Raw genomic sequence first — 18,223 nt, 5'->3', positions numbered from 1 at the left:
CTTCCTGGGCGTTTTGGATATCCAGCCTTTCCCGAGCCTTCCTCTTTGCAGCAGGTGACAAGTCCTAACCTTTCCTGGGTGTTATCAGGCACATGCCTGATGATTCTTTTTCCTCTTGGTCTTTCTGAGCTCTGCTATGTCTTTGCAGAGGTGCTGCAGCTGGAACTCCCAGAAGTGTTCCACATGCGGTGGGCACAGGGCCTCGTGTGCTCTCTGGGAGTTTCTCTCTTGGTGCCTACTTGTTTAGCTCCCTCAACTGCCTGCCAGACTATAAGATTCTAGAAGTAGAGGGAGTTGCTCCTGTGCTCTTTCCCTGGTTACTGCCAGCAACTTGGAGCCCTCCGATTGTGAGCATTAAGCTGACTCTGGGTGTATCACCTTGTTCTCATAGTCAGTGACATACTTCTTTCAGTTTTCTACTCAGCCATTCACATACCTGTGAGGTTCTCCTGGGATTTCACCTTGGGAGCTTCCACAGGTGAAGTTGCCTTCTGCCGAGTACACTTGCCATCGCCTGTCATTGGGACCTTGGGCAGGTGCGTCAGTTTGCCTCTCTAGGATTTTATTTCCTCACCTATAAAATGGACAGTTAGTCCTGTCTCTGAAATCTCTTCTCATTCTAAATAGTTGGCAAAAGCTTGTTTCTAGCTTTTCCGTATCTTTTATTTTTATGCTTTTAACAATTTTATCAGGTATGATCTATTCCAGAAAGTTTACACGTTTTAAAAGTGTACAGTAAGTTCTCACTTGATGTCATTGATAAATTCTGTGACCAGTCTCATCTTGAAAGTCACTTAAGTTGTTTTCGGTTTCCCCAGTTCTTGGTGTTCCACTAATCAAGGCACTCATTGGTTGATTCTAATGTGTGCCCTGACCAGGGATTGAACTTGCAGCCTTGGAGTATCAGGATGATGCACTAATAACCAAGTGGGCTACCTGACCAGGGCCTCCCACTCCTTGAAATTTGTTCCCGAGAGCCTTCTAGAAATATGACTGACCCAGCTAATGGGGCCTTAAGAATTCTGAGGACAGGATGTTTGGCGGTGATGCACACCTGAGAATACCTCAGAGAGACGCTGACTTTGTTTCCCCATTGGAGGACATAGTAGGTGCTTGAGAAATAAATATCTGTGGCATGAGTGACTGTTGCTTGTCCGGTCATTTGCTCCACTCTAGAGGGAGAGCAGCCTCCCACTGGTGTCCCCGCAGCATCCGGGCCGTGCTGGCCCTGGCCTTCCCCTCACCCGGAGATGGCTCTTGCTGCCCCTTCACAGCGCAGCCTCGGGGGGCGCAGCTGCCCTGCCATCCTGTGCGTGTCGCCTTGTTTGGGCACTGAGTGTTTTTCCAGTTTGCTTACAAGATAGTGGCCAGACTGAACGTTTCCTGCTGCATTTTTCCACTATCTTGAGAGTCGGTCTCCCCATCTGTGAGCAAAAGGTCTCATCTTTTTATTATTTTCCCATGGTATGTTGCAAAACAGTAAGCATGAGCTGGTTTCCTGTGGCAAAAAGTTGACTTTGATTTGTTCCTTCTGAGGTTAGTGTGAGTTTATCATAACAGGAGTGCTAAAAATACCAGGTCTTGTATGGAAACAGCATTCACTTACCAGCATGAGTGATAACAGGCAGGTTTAGTCCAGAGCAGGGAGAAATGGACTAAAGATGAGAATTTCTTAGCAGAGAATCCTTGGCAACCTTAACGTTCTCGGTCTCTGATCTGATGACTCTGGCCAAGAACTTAGGCCGTCTTTGAGCCATAGGGTTGAAGCTGCAAATAATCGGAGGGCAAACATTTTGTGGGCACCTGCTGTGTGCCAGATCCCGTGCCTGGGAGCCATGAGAGGAGGAAGAGCAAGTCTTACTGCCAGAGGAAAAGACAGAGAAATACTCCTGCTCCTGAGGGCCATGGAGAAAGCTGCCATGCTGTGCTGTTCTGATTTTCAACGTGTGCGAATTATTCCACAGTGATCTGAAGCCAACTCGCGGGGGCTCAGGGAGCTGAGGGGCTGGCCATGTTTGGGGAGTTGGAAAGTGTTCATAGAGAAGGAGACATCAGAGCTGGCTTTCAAAGGATAGGTATTTGCTAGGCGGTGGAGGGGGTGAGGCTGTCGCAGGCCGAGGGGTGGCCCTGCTCAGGGGCAGCCGTGCCGAGATCGTGTCCCCGCAAGACTGGGGCCCGGTGGGCAGTTGCTGGAGGAGACCGTCAGGGCCCCTCGTTTTTAGGCTTTTTATCTTATAGCTAGTGGTTCCCAACTGATAGGATATCAGAGTCGCTCTGGGAACATCTGAAAAACACAGATTCCCTGGTTCCAGCTCAGAGGGACTGAGTCAGCGTACCTAGGGTGGCTGGCATCACTGCGTTCCTGTAAAGCCCCAGGTTTCTGAAGGGTCAGCGGTCAGAGGGAGACCCCCGCCACAGGAGTTGGGCACCTGGGTTCCATGTCAGCACCTTGATTCACTCTCTGTGTTTTGATTTTGAAGTCTATGAAATGCTGTGTTTTCAATGGGGATGTTTCTGCACTGAGGCGGAAAAAATAGGAACCAACCCGTGCAGCTTGAATACAATATTTTGACTGTATATCCTCAGACTAGAGAAAAAAGAACTATAAACAAATACTGAACTCCGGTTAGTAGGTTTGTTTTTCACAGCGGGATGGGTTAGCAATTCTGAAACTGCTTACTATGTGTTCTAGAATTAAGCAAATAAATAGGTTAATATATATTGTGGGTAATGAGAATCAGGGGGCTTTGTTTGTTTTTTTATTTGCCAGAAAAGGGAGTTCCTGTAACTGGAAGGTAGGAAAAGCTAGAAGAAATCCTGTAGGATTGGATCAAAATTTGAGTCATTAGATGGACCCATGGTTTTCATTTGTAGACATAGAAATAGATATGTGTGTGTGTGTTCACATTTATACATGTGTGTTTTCTAGCTCTGTTTGTTGAGAGGGCTTAGAAGCAAAGACACTGATAACAATGAACACACCTGATACCCAGATCGCGGTCGTTACTATCCGAGGAAATAGGGCCCCTGGGAGGAATGGCTGATTCTGGGGCTGGGGAAAGAAAATTCCAGGTGAGCTTGGAGCCAGAAGGGAAAGAAGTGTTCAAAGAATGATGGGTTGGTCATGTCAAAAGGGCACAGAAGCCAACTTGAAGGGGCCCCTGCTGGTCAGCTCTGGGACAATTCAGGCCCCAAATAATGATAGCAATAGATGGTAACCCATTGCATGAGAACCCATGAGTCTGCACTGACAAGTGAATAAGTAAGTAAATGGGGGAGAGAATAAGTAAATAGATTGTAGAATAACAGTAAATGAGCAAGAACGATGCAGATAAAATAACGGTTTTTCACCATAGCGCTAGAAATTGTTTCAGTCAGGAATCATGATGGATACTAAAACTGATGGGGAAGTATGCTGCAAAGTCAGGATAGGTGTCTCCTCCAAGATGCTTTTTAATATTGAGAGAGGCTTTAGAGAACCCTGGCAGATTATTCCCCGATTAGGATATCAAGTTAGCATTGCAAGAATAGGGCAAATAGATCTTATGCCTGCGGATAGGAGGCACTGAGAGTCACAGCGCCACACGGGCTCTCCCGCGCAGGGTTGGGGAGGATGCAGCGCCACGTAGGGTTACTTGTTAAGGGATTCTAGTCAGAATCTCATTATGAGGAAATACCAGACAAACTCGGATTGAAGAATATTCTATTTAAAAAATGGCTGCCCTGGCTGGTGTGGCTCGGTGGATTGAGCGCCAGCCTGTGAATCAAAGGGTTGACAGTTCGATTCCCAGTCGAGGCACATGTCTGGGTTGTGAGCCCGGTCCCCAGCTGGGGATGTGCAGGAGGCAACCACACATTGATGTTTCTCTCCCTCTCTTTCTCCCTCTCTCCCCCCATCTCTAAAAATAAATAAATAAATAGTAAAAATGGCCTGTACTCTTCAAAAGTATCCTGAAGGACTGAGGAACCCCCTCCAGATTAAAGGAGAATCAAGAGCTTGGTAGTTAAATGGCATGTGGAATCCTGGATTGGATCCAGGAGGTGGGAGAATTTTCTCTTTGCTCTTAAGGTTATTAATGGGACAATTGGTGAAATTTGATAAAGGTCTATAATTAGATGATAATACTCTATCATTGTTGATTTTATCAGTTTGATAATTGTTTTATGGTTATGTAAGAATGTTCTTTTTAGGAAATACAGAAAAAGTATTTAGGGGCAAATTTCAAATCATATAGTAAAAAAGTATGTATATAGATATAAATACGTATAAAGAAATAAAGACCAGTGTGGTAGGATGTTAACGTTCGGGGAACCTAGATGTAGTTATGCAGGAATTCTGTGTACAGTTTTTCTGTAAGTCTAAACTTATTTCAACATAAAACCTAAAATAACAAAAGAGAGCCTCCAAAAAAGCTGGTTCTCAGCATCTGGAAAAACCTCGCTATTTCGTGGGCCGGTTGAATAATACCTGCAAAGGGCTTTTCTCTCTGTGCCGGGCCCGCAGGAAGGGGACGCGTTCAGCACTGCGTCCTCACCATCTCTTTCTGCGCAGTTCTTCTGGAGGGAAGGTGCCCCCCAGAGACCTCTGCTGTGGGAGGAACCTCCTGTGAGAACCAGGCCAGAGACCATGCGTAAGACCCCGCCGAGAGCAAGGCTGGGGTGGGCCCTTGTTCTGCAAAGAGTCTTTCCTCTGGCGTCAGTAGCGTTAGGCCCACTGTAGAGGGTACATTGGCGGGTAAACAATTTTCCAGCTGCAAGCAAGCCTCAGTTTTTGTCTAGAGCTGAGTGAGACCTTAAATACAAATTGTGGCTTGGAGGCAGGTCCTAGAGGGGCAGAGGACATCCCTTGGTGGCCTCTGGTGAGTCACTTTCCCCTGCCGAGCCCCACTGTTGGTTGTGGATTGGATTAAGGATAAGGATTAAAGGTCAGCCCTGAAGTGCCCCAACGGGCTGCCCGTGTACACCTGGAGCTGGAACGGGTCTGCTGGAAAGCAGTGCTCCGAGTTGAGCTGTTACTTAGTTTTGTTCCAGCCCGTTTGTCATTTTCTCTTCTGCAGAGCATTAGTCAAGTTCAGGAACTTGATTGACAGCTCCTTTCACCTGGAGCCCGAGACTGGCACCCTCTGTGGTGCCCTTTGGAGTCAGTCCCTCCTATGCTCATGCCCAGAAGTTCTCCCAGGGGACCTCCTCCTCCTCCTCCGTCGTCAGTCACCAGACTCATCTGTTGAAAAACTAAAACCCTTCCATGAAGTTTTTTTTTCCTTGCAGCCTCCCCTCCATGATTCTCTTTTGACTTCAGATACAATTTAGATTCCTGGACTGGCATCCCAGACCCAGGCCAGCTGACCTTTTCCTTCCGCCCTCCGTGAACCCTACAATCCTTCTGAGCTGCTTGTTGTCCCCCAGACCTCTGTCACCACCTGCTGTCACCCTGTCATTTCTGCACACCTCTATTCCTTCTGCCTGGAGTACCCGCTTCGGCCCTTCCTTCTTATCTTCACTGCTCAGCTCTGATGTTACCTCCATGGCCTAACTCACTTCCTGAGCTGCGTTTCCTTCCTGTGTCATCCCATCCCACCCTCTGGACAACCGCTGACTGGAAGGCGGGGACCACAGCTCCCTCCTCTCTGGGCTGCCCAGCACAGGCCTGACGCAGAGCAGGGACTTGGTAGACGTGCAGTCACCTGTCCCAAGTTTGGAGAATCTTGCTGGTTCTTAACTTGTGGCTTTGTTCATTCATTTGAGGCCTGCATAAAGCCATCTAGGTGGTGCTAATTTGCATAGTTGGCCTTTGGCCTTTTCCCCACTGTGCCGCAGAACAGGAAGTACCTGTAAACACCAGCCTTGCCTGCAGGACTCTGCCTAAGCCTCCCAAAGAGTGAGGAGCGCTTCCACTCCCCTTGACTCCTGTGTCCATGTAGCAGGTGCTTGGGGCAGCTCCCGTCTCTGCTAGGAGTGGGCGAGGTCAGGCCCGGGGGCCCCCCGTGGGGAAATCAGTATCTTGTCTAAGGTGAGTGATGGCTCTTGGTTCATAGATCGAGCCAACAAGTTTGAGTTTACGTCTCTTTTGTCCTGCCAGTAGGACCTTCTCAGTCGCCTCAGCCTTGAGGTCTCCACATTTGGATTTGGAAGGAAGACATTTAGGTCCCAGCTCTGCCAGTACTTCCTGGCCTTGAGTGGGTCCCTTCACTTGTGGCCTCTGTTTTCTCACTGACATGGAGGTGTTGACAGTCCTCTGCTCCCAGGGGCCATGTGTGTGAGAGCCTTGCAATCCTTCTGTTTTCTCCTTTTTTAAGTTGCAAAAGTAAGACATCTGCTTAATAAAATATTTAGATAGCTCAGAGGAAAGTGCCATTTCTGTGTATTCTTCTAGAACTTTCTAGTATTTTATACCTCATCATTGCATGGGATGATTTCTTTTTTTTAAGATTTTATGTATTTATTTTTAGAGAAGAGGGGGAGAGAAGCATCAAAATGCAAAAGAAACCGATCAGTGGCCTCTCATATGGCCCCTGTTGGGGACCCAGCTCACAGTCCAGGCATATGCCCTAACTGGGAATCGAACCAGTGACCTTTTAGTTCATGGGATGATGCTCAACCCACTGAGCCATACCAGCCAGGGCTGCGTGGGTTCCTTTGCAAGGTTTCCTAATGACGGACATCTCAATGTTTTTTTTTTTTTTTTTTTTTTAATTTTAATTTTGATTTTTTTTAAATTATTTATTTATTTGTTTGTTTATTTATTTTTAGAGAGAGGGGAAAGGAGAAAGAGAGGGAGAGAAACATCACTGTGTGGTTGCCTCTCACTTGTGCCCCCAACTGGGGACCTGACATGCAACCTAGTCATGTGCCCTGACTGGGAATCGAACCGGCGACACTTGGCTCGCAGGCCGACGCTCAATCCACTGAGCCACAGTAGCCAGGGCCATAATGTTTTAATTGTTAGATAGACTTTAGAAACTTTTTATTCAATTCCTCCTTCCTCAATTCTCTTTGCCCCCACCACACTCCCAACTTCCCTGATTTTATGATTTTTTTAAAAATTGACTTTGTCTCCAGACCTCAGCTTGATTTGGTGATCAGTTCTCTTCAGAAGGACGTACTATTTTAGAACTTGTAACCTTTGTACACCAGGCCACAGGCCGTCATCACTGTTTGGACCTGGCGGTCCCCAGGGGCATCTGGTGTCCAGCAATGACAAGAACTGCCGAGGAGACAGCCACAGGGAAATGGGTTCCGATAATGGGGCAGCAGCTGAGCACTTGTTGACTTGCTGCTGTCATGACCACAAATGTTTAAAAATAATTTGTAGGGAGGGAGAAAGAAAAAACAGGGGTTTTTTTTGTTTGTTTGGTGCCACTGCCTTATCAGTGGTGGGGCGAGGGCAGACCGCAGTCATTCAGAAAGGACGAAGGCGCTGTCATACAGAGAGAGAGCTGAGGGGAGGGCACCAGGACCCATACGTGCTCCTCGGCGGATGGTCTGGTGAGAGCCGACTCTGCTTAGGCACCTGCCCCATCCTCCATCGGAAAAACAGGCGTCACCGTCCCTGCAGCTCCCTCAGCAGGGCACAGGCGTTAGATGAAGGTCCTGCACGCTGTGCATGGACTGTTGTCGGTTAAGTGCTTTCCATGCCTCGTGAGAGCGGGTCTCATTGTGACTGCCCCACTTCCACAAGGAGCAATTTCATCCGGGAGAGGCCGTCCTCTGCCCGGCCCGCCACACCTAGGGCGTATCAAGCATCACTGAGCACTGCTGTCTCCACGTGCTCAGTCAGTTTCGTTAGTAGCATCCCTGATGACAGCATTGTGTCTGTAAAGTCTGAACTTCACAAGAGCCTTGTGACATTTTTTTACTTCGCTCTGGCAGTCCGCAATAATGGGCAACATTGTCAGCAACCTGCCTTGTTTTCTCTTCGCTGGCTCACAGCCCCCGCCCCCGCCCCAGGCTCCGGCCTGTTGGACTGCGGGAGCAGCTTCGGGCCCCAAGCCCAGCTGCGATTCTTGTTTAAAGCCTCACATCTTTTCTCTGTCAGACAACAGTCACGGGGATGTCCTGTGCCATCTTCCCTCGGTGAGGGCGGTTGGCAGAGAGCAGCAGATGCCCAGAGTCAAGGTCATGTGCCACTCAAGTGCTGGGCCAGAGAAAAGACCCTGTCTCCCTGCTGCTTGTGACCGGCAGGGTGGGCCTGAATGTGGAGGGCTCTGTCAGGCTCGCGGGCTGAGTAGCGGGCGCCGTTGGCCAGGCTGACTGGGGGTGGGGGGGGCACGAGGGCCCGGGGGGCGCGCTGGTCATCCGCTGCATAAGTTGCCTCTGCGTTTTAGTTTTTTGTCCCCTTCTGTTTGTAAATGACAGTCTTTTCTCACTAATCAGAGTGTTCCACTTTAAAGGTGAGAGTCAAGCCCAGGAATCATTTGACATTTCTTTAGAGGAGAAATAGAACGTTTAGCTGCAGCGTCTTAAAGGGGGCCTATTCCAAACTGCTGGTGGGCTTGGGGGCGGGGAGCCAAGTTTGTTTGGGGAGATTTTTTTTAATGAGCATGTCTTCTATCTGGTCTCTGCGCCTAGGGAGGCAGTATAACGTAGAGGCCACCAGGGCAGTGATTTGAGTCCTTTGTGACCCTGAGCCTCTGAAGTCTCAGTTTCCCGCCTTTAAAATGGGGCTGGTGGCAGCTGTACCTGTCTCATTCCGTTTTACTGTTGCGTGGATCTCGTTCTGAATGTGGATATGATATTCCCTCTAAAAAACTCAGTGTTACAGACAGCGTGACTAAAAACTGCTTAAACATAATTTTAATAACTGAATAGTATTCATTCGGTCAGTATATCATATATAACTGTCATGTTATTGCATGTGAAATTATTTCTAGTTCTTCTGTGGTATAAATAACGTGGCGATGACCATGACTACATAATTGAATCACCAGCCAAGGGGCATGACCTTCCATAAAGATCCTCAGCACCTCATTTTCACGTGGTTTACTGAACATCCACACTTGCACCAGCTCCAGGCGACAGAGCCAGCCCCGGCCTTCTCGCTTAGGCTGAGTAATCTTGGTCTTTAATTTGATAGGCAAAAATGGCAACTTGTTTTCAGGCCGTTTCTGAGAAGTGCTGCTCTCCTTCCCCCGTCAGCAGCCTCACCCGGCTGCCTCGAATTCTTTTCAGAGCGGGGTGAGATGTAAATAACCAGAGACAGCATTCTCGCCCTGTTTTGAGCTGATGTGTGACAAGGTCATAGACTGGGCTGCATTAGAGGTGAAAGGGGGACCAGGACTTGGAGCCCGGAAGGGGCCTGTCAGAGTAAGTCTGTAGGGGAGGCCACTCCGGAGGTGACATTCAGGAGAAAGAGGTCAAAGTACTGTGTGGCCGTGGGGACAGACAGGCTTATGAGTGTGCCCTCCTTGGAGTCGGAGCTCTGCATTCAAGGGCAGGGCCTGGCCCTGTCTGGGTCCCTGCCGGGTCCCCAGCGCTGTTTAGCACCAGTGTGGGGGTGGAGGGCAGGTTCTCAGGACATGTTTGCGGATGAAAGAATGCATGAGTGAGGACGTGCACACACATCCTTGTAAGTTTCTGGGGAAAGGCTAAGGGAGAGGTAAGGGGAAAGGGTTAGGAGCCGAGCTGAGCAGATGACCAGATGCCTTAAAGGTAAGGGGCCGAGGGAGCCAGACGGATGGTGGCTTCCCAAAGTGTCCCTCCTCTGAGCTCACGCCCATGGGGTGACTCGTCATCCTGGATTATCTTGAAAACTGTTCAACTCGACCAGTAAAAGAGCAGGCCTGTAGGATCTGTGTCGTGAGCCCTCTCCCCTCATGTGTGATTGTCCCCAAACGCTGAGGCTTCCCGTGGAACAGACACTCTCAGTGCCTACCAGGGGGCAAGCCCATGTCAGGCATGAAGTAAGTAGCAGTGAACAAAACAGATGCGCGCTCTGCCCCACGGAGTAAACATCCAGCAGAGGAGACAGGTCAGTCCTTATGCAAGTGAATTCACACAAGTGGCTTAAAGTCACAAACTGAGCCCTGGTCCCTGTGGCTCAGTGGTTGGAGCGTTGTCTCATGAACTGAAGGGTTGCAGGTTCAGTCCCCAGCTGGGTCATGTGTGAGGGGCAGCCAATTGATGTTTCTCTCTGTCTCAAAGCATTTTTTAAAAATGTCCTCCAGTGAGGATAAAAAAATTTTTCTTTCAATCACAAACTGAGATTAAGAGCCGTGAAGGGAGAGAGTGGGATTCGGAGAGCATCTTTCACTAAGTCACGAGCCTCCAGAGCCCACGGCTGAACGGGTGGTAACTTGGTTAGAGGAGCAAGTTCTGCATGAACAGTGTCGGCTTTGGGGCGAGTGAGCTGGGTTTATGGGGTGGGGTAGAGGAGCCCGGATTCTGGAGTGCGGACGTTTACTGAGTCCTCCCTCCGCACCTGGCACTGTCCTGGGTGCTTTACGTGGGTTAGTTCACTTAATCTTTAAACCCTGTAAGGTCAGTGCTTTCATGATTCCCACTTTATAGAGGAAGCACAGGGACATTGTCACCTGCCCAGGGTGACAGGAAATAGGAGAACGGGATGGCAACCTAGGCAGTGTGGCTCCTGGGCCGGGCTCCGCAGGCAGACGGCGCAGTGGCCCTCCGGCAGCCTGAGCCTCTGAGGGCGAGAGGTAGAGGCAGTGTAGCGGCTGGGGGGCCCATGAAGAGGAGGTGGTCCTGCCCTGTGGGGCCCCATCACACTGTCGGAGCCCCTCTTCTGGTTCCCACCTTCGTTACCTCTCATTAGTTGAGGTTTTTCCTCGCTCGGTGTCTGAGGGCCGTGCGTGTGTCCCCGGCCCAGGGCCAGGCCTGGTGTCGGCGCTCCCTACCTATTCAGTGAATGAACAGCTGGCTAATGGTCACCCCTAGTGTTCTGCCTTGGTGGACAGGCAGCTGTGTAAGAGGGTGACTACTTCTCACAGTCCTGCACATGAGTGGGACCCAGGATGGTGGTTTCCAGGACGCTGCACTGAGTGAGCTGGCCTGGGGGGAGGCTTGTGGGTCGTAGGGTGGGGGGCGCTAGAGATTGGGGCAGCAGTGTCTGACAGAGAGAGCTTTAGGCGTCTCTCAGGCAAATGAGGTTTTTATATAGATTTCGCCTCCCCCCTTGATTGGGCTGTTTTGGGGGACAGCAATAGAATTGGGGTTAATTTGCAATATTCTTTTTTTTTTATATGAAAATACTGTTTTTCTTCCGGTGGCCTTAGTGATTATGCTAAATATAATCGCACTGTTTAAACGCAATAAGATATCTGTAAAAAGAAATACAGTGATTAATAATACTGCTTTCCAAAATCTGGTAGTAACACTAATCTGCTATTCTGATTCAGATTAAATTTGAATTTGTGTTAATTTCTTTTTGTAGAAGTAGTAATTATTCGCATGTACACAGTTTTCCTTCTAATACAGGAGAAGGTGCCTGGGGTCTCCTTTCCAGAGTTTGCCCTCCCAGTTACATGGGCAAGCCCTGATCCTTCGCAGAGACACCAGCCTGTCATCTGTGGCAGTGAATGTCATTGCCCCAGACTTCAGCAACCTGAGTTAATTAAAAGGTTCAGATGAAGTTAATCAAGTTTGGAACTCTAATTTTGTGCAGTGTTTTGATACGATTCAATGAGTCATCTTTTGGCAGAGCCGCGCTCCATTCCTGAAAATGTTTGATCTTAATGGAACAGTTTTATAATCTGGAAACTGGTGGGGAGGTGCTCTTCAGAAATGCAGAGTCAACACTGATGTGTGTGTGTCTGGCTAGTTAGGAGGGTGGAGAGCAGAACAAAGAGGAGAATTTAATAAGCAAGAACTTGTCAGGGGCTGGGGTCAGTTCTGAGGCTGCTGCCTGTCTAGAACATAGGCTTCTTCCTCCCCCACCCCCACCCCTGCTAACTGGAGTGCTGACATTTGAAAAAGAGTGAAAAATAAAGCTTCTGTTTGCTTTGCTGCAAATAAGTGGCTGGACTGACTGGCCTCCTTCCCAGAGGCCCTGAGAGGACTTCAGATGTGGTCAGCGAGGTATCTGGATGGTGCCAGCTTGCCGGCCCTCATCCAGGCAGCCTGCACCAGGAACCAGCAAGGGGCCCAGAGAAGCAGCGGGCCAGCTGCTGGCCGCCTTCGCCCCCTCTCTCCGTGCCGTCTTCGTTTTTTCCGAGACGGAACTGGTCGCACTCTCTGAAGACTGAGGGGCAGGGTTTCGTGCGGCCTCCGCCCCCGCTTCTCACGCACTGAATTAGTAACTTAAAATTAATGGACCGTCTGAGAGAGGACATGGCCCATCTGGAAAATGCATGGCGATGTGGTCCAGTGGGAGACCAGCGTGGGGGTGGGGGGCAAAGAGCCAGGCCGCTCGGAATCCTCGGGGCTGGACTTGGCGTTCCTGCGCCAGTACTTACTGGCGGTTACACTGAACAAGCCATTTAACCTCTCTGAACTTTGGGTTCTTCTCCTATAAAGCAGGGAGAATGCTAGGACCGGCCGACCTCACCAGGTGGTTGTGGATGCGTGTTAACAAATGCAGAATCTTTATAATGGTGCCCGGCACGTATTGGCACTGTTGGGTTTGCTGTTACTATGATGGTTTGAGCTTTTCTGCAAGAGCTTATATTTAACCAAAATTGAAGAGCTTTGTGATGTGAGGGCTGTAACAGTGACTCTGTTCCTCATCCCATAGGGGGGATACAAATGAGGGGTTGCACAGGCTGCTGTCCACCACCCTGCCGGCCTGAAATCAGGCGCCTCTCCCTTTGTATGTGGCTGCCACCGGGCCTTGGACTGTGCAGTACAAGCGGCTGCACTTGGCACCGCCTCCGTCACGTGCTCAGGCAGCACCGACACGTACCCTGGGCTGGGTCGTGCCTCCGCAGGACACACTGACGGCAGTAGCGCTGACACTCAATAGCGAATGCTCGGCGTGTCCTCTGCTTCGGCTGGACTGGCCGGTGTCCACGTCCTTTGTCCTCACAAGGGGCTGGTGGGAAACAGGCTTCGTCTGAACAGGGACTAATTGCCGCCTCTGCGGTCTCCTCCCCACCCTGCCCCCAGATACTCCTGTGATTGCGTTTATTTACTCCAGATTAGGATTCCAGCCACACATCTGCAGAGGTAGATGTTAAACCGAGGTGAAGCCAAATCAGTTCGGCAGCATCCAAATGGTCATTGGCCTTGAGTTGGCTGCCAAGGGGTCAGGTACAGGTGAGGGTTCTAGGAGCTGTGCTCTTAAAAAAGAGAGTCATGTTCCCAGACAGCAAGCGGTGTTCAAAACCTGTGTTCCTGAGCAAGTCCCCGCCTCACTTCTTTTTTAAACCTCCAGTGTGCAGAGCCCTATACTGGGCATTTGAAAGTTGCCAGAGCCCTGGCTGATATGGCTCAGTGGGCTGAGCGCCGGCCTGCGAAACAAAGGGTCGCTGGTTGGGTTCCCAGTCAGGGCACGTGCCTGGGTTGCCGGCCAGGTCCCCAGTTGGGGGCGTGTGAGAGGCAACCACACATTGGTGTTTCTCTCCCTCTCTTTCTCCCTCCCTTCCCCTCACTAAAAGTTAAAAACAAAACTTTTAAAAAGAAAGAACGTTGCCAGAGAAACAGACTAGGGGCTGTTGTCAGCCACTGGCCCTGAGAAGGGCATCACCCTGGGCCAAGCTGAGCCTCTCCCGGGCTTCGTGCTTCTGGGATCTTCTTGGAACAATTGTGACCGTGTAGGAGCTTCTCTCAGGCCTCGTCGGAGCCGTCTGCGGTGACTCTCAAATGCCCTGCTCTCTCCCCGGCACCTTCGCACGTGCAGACTGGCCCGCCTGCTGCCTTCAGTGCCTCGGTCTGCCGGGTGCCGGGCGCATGTAGATCTCGTTGGTTGAAGGAATGTTTGTGAGCTGTTTCGTGGAGAGTGGTTCTCAACGCAGGCTGCTCATCACCAAAGCTCTTTGTGAGTCTTAAGAAAATAAGTAGAAAGAAGGACTCATTCCTTAGTCTGGGGTAGGTTCCACATGTTCTTTTTGTTTGTTTGTTTTAATTTAATTTATTTTCAGAGAGAAGGGAAGGAAGGGAGAAAGGGAGAGAAAAACATCAGTGTGCAAGATACATAGACTGGTTACCTCTCGCACGCCCCCAACTGGGGACCTGGCCCACAACCCAGGCATGTGCCCTGACTGGGACTCGAACCAGTGACCCTTTGGTTTGCAGGTTGGTGCTCAATCCACTGAGCCACACCAGCCAGGGCCCAGACGCATTTTTAAAGACCCTCACAGAAATGGCCTGAGTTTGCGATCCACCTTTGTTCTTGTTCTGATAAGAGAGTATCATTTGCTGTGAAAGTTCACTTTTTCAGTCAGCAAACAGTGATGAGACTCAAATGCAAAGTCTGCTTCAGGTGTGAAGTGCTGTCCCGGAGCCCCCGGGATCCACGTGTGCCTGTGGGGTCTTGCCCTAGTAATTGGCTGTCGCCTGCCATGGGGCCTCGTGGGGAATAGGAGTGTCACCCACCCAGCATGCCGTGAAATTGGGGACAGGTTTAGTGGGAGGAGAGGGGGTTCGTGTTTTGATCAATTTTATTGTGCTCCTGCCTGTATTTTTTTGGTTGGGCTAAAAAATTCAAGCCTTGTTACAGTCTTGTTACACAGTAGTTCTGATTTGCTGCCATCATCTCAACCTTGCTCTGGTTCACAACCAAAATTAAACCCTCATTTCTGGAGGCTGACATAATTGTTGTACTAAGGGAGGTTTTGTTTGTAATGACCTGCTTGTCTGATGAGTCTGAGCCTCTGGCTGGCCTTTCTGGCCGAAGCAGCCCTTTGATGCCTAGGATGCGTGCCTCCCGCTCCTGACCTCCGTTGGCTCGTAATCAGACCCTTTCCCTCTCTGGGAGCGTCCCCGCTTCTCCCCAAACACACACTTCATTCAAGGAAGGCTTACCTGGTGCCTCCCCGCAGGTGTCAGATCCTCTGCTCTACTGCCCTGGCTCTCATCACAGGCGGTTTAGTTATTTGTGTCATTAGTTAATTGCCTTTCTGGCTGTATTTGTTGAATAAGTGAGAAGTATATTGCCTTTCACTTGGCCCACATTTTAATTAATGTATAGTTCCTAGAGGATAAAAAAATTGTTTTTTCATTCACAACATCTATACGTGCTCACTGTGAAAAGACTTGCTTTTTAACCCCCCTTCTTTTTCCTTCCTAGTGCTCCTAAAGTTCCGCACGGATAAGGGACGAGACCCTAGTTGTGATGCCTTTGGGGAAGATTCTGAGCTGCTGCTCCAGATTCGGAACGATGTGCTTGACTCCCTGGGTGTTAATCCTGAGCTGCTTCCCGAAGACTTCGTCAGGTTGGCCTCAGCATTGATTCATTTGGCCTGGACTGATAAACATCTGCTGTGTTTGCCTTAAGCTGGGGGGCTGCTTCGTTGGGACTGAAGGCCCTGAGTGGGGCCTCGTGTACTGCATTCTGCCGACCCCGTGGGCCTTGGCCTCGGCTTCTCCGTCGGTGTCGCCACGGCGTGTGAGACACGGGGGTGCGGGCTCTGTTTGTTCAGCAGGTGTCTTATATTCCCATGACTCAAAGTTCGGGTCGTATGAAATCTGTGTGCACTATTGTGTGCCCTTCTGGGGACGTTTCCGGTCAGGACGCAGTATCCACCCTCGTTTCCCCAGCTCTGCGGTGTCCCGGCACGGGGGCCTTGCCGTCTGCGGGCCCAGGGCCCTGCCCCTCGCGTGTGTGCAGGGCAACTGTGGGGTACACTGCTAGCAGGGGAGCAGCTGGGTCAGGAACACGGGGATTGTTACTGGTGGACATTCCCCCCCTGCCCTCTGCCGGTGGCTCACTAGTGTGTGCCTTCTGGCCCAGTGGTCGGGTCTCCAGCCCCCACTCCCTTGAGCACTCAGGGGCCTCGGTCCTAGGTAACCAGTCTTGGGTCTTAACACCCAATCAGGTTTAGGATTTGATTGGAGAGATCCGAAGGGTGACCAGGTCAGGAACCCCTTCCAGGCAGGTCTGGGATCATCAGCTCACTCTCGATTTCTTCAGGTGTCTGTGGGGAAACTTTTTAAATTGCTTTGCTGTGACTACAGCTTGTAGCAGTCATGGCAATGCTGTAATTTACTGAGGGGCTTTCTGTGCGTGGTCTCTCTTCACAACAGTCCTTCCTGTGGGTGAGGAGAGGCAAAAGCTCAGGAAAGCGAGGGGCCTAATCCAAGGTTCATGTAGCTGGGAGCAGCAGCACCAGGTGCTGAAGAGCATCTCCACTTTACCACATTCGGTTGCCACAGTCTTCCCTTGAGTTGTGATTATTTTTTCCCATTATTTAAATGAAGAAACTGAGGCTCAGAAAGATTTTTCTTATTTTAGAAGATTTTATTTATTTATTTTTAGAGAAACGGGAAGGGAGGGAGGGAGAGAGAGAGAAACATGGATGTGTAGTTGCCTCTCACATGCCCCCAACTGGGGGCCAGGCCTGCAACCCACACATGTGCCCCGACTGTGAATTGAACCAGCGACCTTTTGGTTCACAGGTGGTGTTCAATCCACTGAGCCCCACCAGCCAGGGCCGAAGGATTTTTCTGTCACTTGCTTGCGGTTTTATAAGTAGGCAGCCAGGACCTCACAGATCTCACCGTACTGACCTCTGGCAGCAGCACGTTGCCTGGATTTTCTTCCCAGCCGTAAAGTGAATCACAGTCGCTTCCTCCCTAATCATTTCTTTGTGGCATCTCGGCACCTGGCGTAGACACCAGCAGCCTGATGACCAGCGGTATCCTTTGGACCACCTGCCACGCCATCAGCCACAGAGGCAGCCGTCTGCAGGGTGCTTTTGTCACTTGGCCCCAGGGGTTCAAGGGCTAATGGCGTTGTGGGCTGGGAAGGAGTCCCTGTCTCAGACTCGCAGCGGAGCACACGTGTCCTGGTGAAGGGAGGACACGGTGTAGGAAGCAAGTGGCACCTGCTCTGGCTCATGCAGAGCTCTGTTTGCGCCAGACCTAGCCGGGCAGGCAGGCCAGGCCGCCAAGCATACCCAAGTGCCTGGCCGTGAGTGCACAGCCTGGTGACTGATTTGGGCATTTAGAGTGACGAGTGTCCTGGCCCTGGGACGTCAGGCGGTGGCAGAGGCCCTGCTTCCCACAAGGAGAAAGCCACCACCTGACAGCTAACAGCCTAACTAGCTGCTGGCGGGTTCTCTGTTCAAGTGTCTTCTGCCCCCGCCCACCCACTTTACAGAACCCGCTTCACCAGTGCAGGTCCTTGTGTGCTCAGGTGCGCCGCTCCTTTGCCCTTTAAGTAAGAGTGGTTTGGTGGCCTCTTCACGGCCGGGGATGGGATGGGGCGTCTGGCAGCTGAGCCGCTCTCGCGCATTGCACGCTGCCGGGCAAGCTGTGCACAAGCCTCCGCTCCCCTCATCTGTCCGTGGTCTGCTTGCGCTGTCCTTTATGGGACCTTATTGATTCTCTCCTTAGTGTGATTGCTTTTCTGATTATGGAAGAAACAGATGCCTGTTGCCAGAAAATGTACAAGGGAAGAAAAGGATCGCCCATGATCCTAGCGTTGAGAAGTGGCCACAGCTAACCTTTTGGGGTTTAGCCTCACAGACTTCTGTGTATGTTTACCCATATATTTTCTCTCTCTTTTTTTAAGGATTTTATTTATTTTTTGAGAAGGGAACGGGGGGGAGACAGGGAGAGAAAAATCAATGATCAATGTGTGGCTGCCTCTCACACGCCCCCAGCTGGGGACCTGGCCCACAACCCAGGCATGTGCCCTGACTGGGAATTGAACCTGAGACCTTTCGGCTTGCAGGCCGGCACTCAATCCACTGAGCCACACCAGCCAGGGCTGTTTTCTCTTTTTTAATGTCAAAATGAGATAATACTTTTCATATAATAGCCTTTTTTAGCATGTCATAGACCTGTTTGTGTCTAAACTACAGATCCATATGGTTATTTATTTAACCATCACCTTGGTAGTGGGGATCAGGGTTATGGGAGGGCACCCAGCTAACTGAGCCACACCAGTCAGGGTGCTTTTTAAGACTTTTTTTTTTTTTTTAAATATTCATTTATCATTAGCAGGGGTGGTGGGAAAAGGTGTGACCTTTTAAGAGAGATCTTTGGAAATATGTATGAAGAATCATTAAAATTTCCCTGACCAGAGAGCTCAGTTGGTTAGAGCACCATCCCGATACACCAAGGTATTGTTTTTCAATTTCCAGTCAGGGCACATACAAGAAGCAACCAA

At 50.3% G+C, this 18,223-nt stretch overlaps 1 protein-coding gene across 1 annotated transcript in view; it reads left to right on the top strand.

The window, feature by feature from the left end:
* SAE1 (SUMO1 activating enzyme subunit 1) overlaps positions 1-18,223 on the top strand; it is a 66,953-nt gene that overhangs the window by 37,663 nt on the left and 11,067 nt on the right. Inside the window, exon 7 of the mRNA XM_090260189.1 lies at positions 15,179-15,323. Coding sequence (XP_090116315.1) covers positions 15,179-15,323 — 145 coding nt within the window. The remainder of the gene's footprint in view (positions 1-15,178; positions 15,324-18,223) is intronic.

The sequence above is a fragment of the Furipterus horrens genome, unplaced genomic scaffold (genome assembly GCF_987537825.1).
Source record: "Furipterus horrens unplaced genomic scaffold, mFurHor1.1.pri manual_scaffold_13, whole genome shotgun sequence".
Lineage (NCBI taxonomy): Eukaryota > Metazoa > Chordata > Mammalia > Chiroptera > Furipteridae > Furipterus > Furipterus horrens.
Note: the sequence above shows the minus strand (reverse complement) of the source record. Positions and strands in the feature narration are given on the sequence as shown.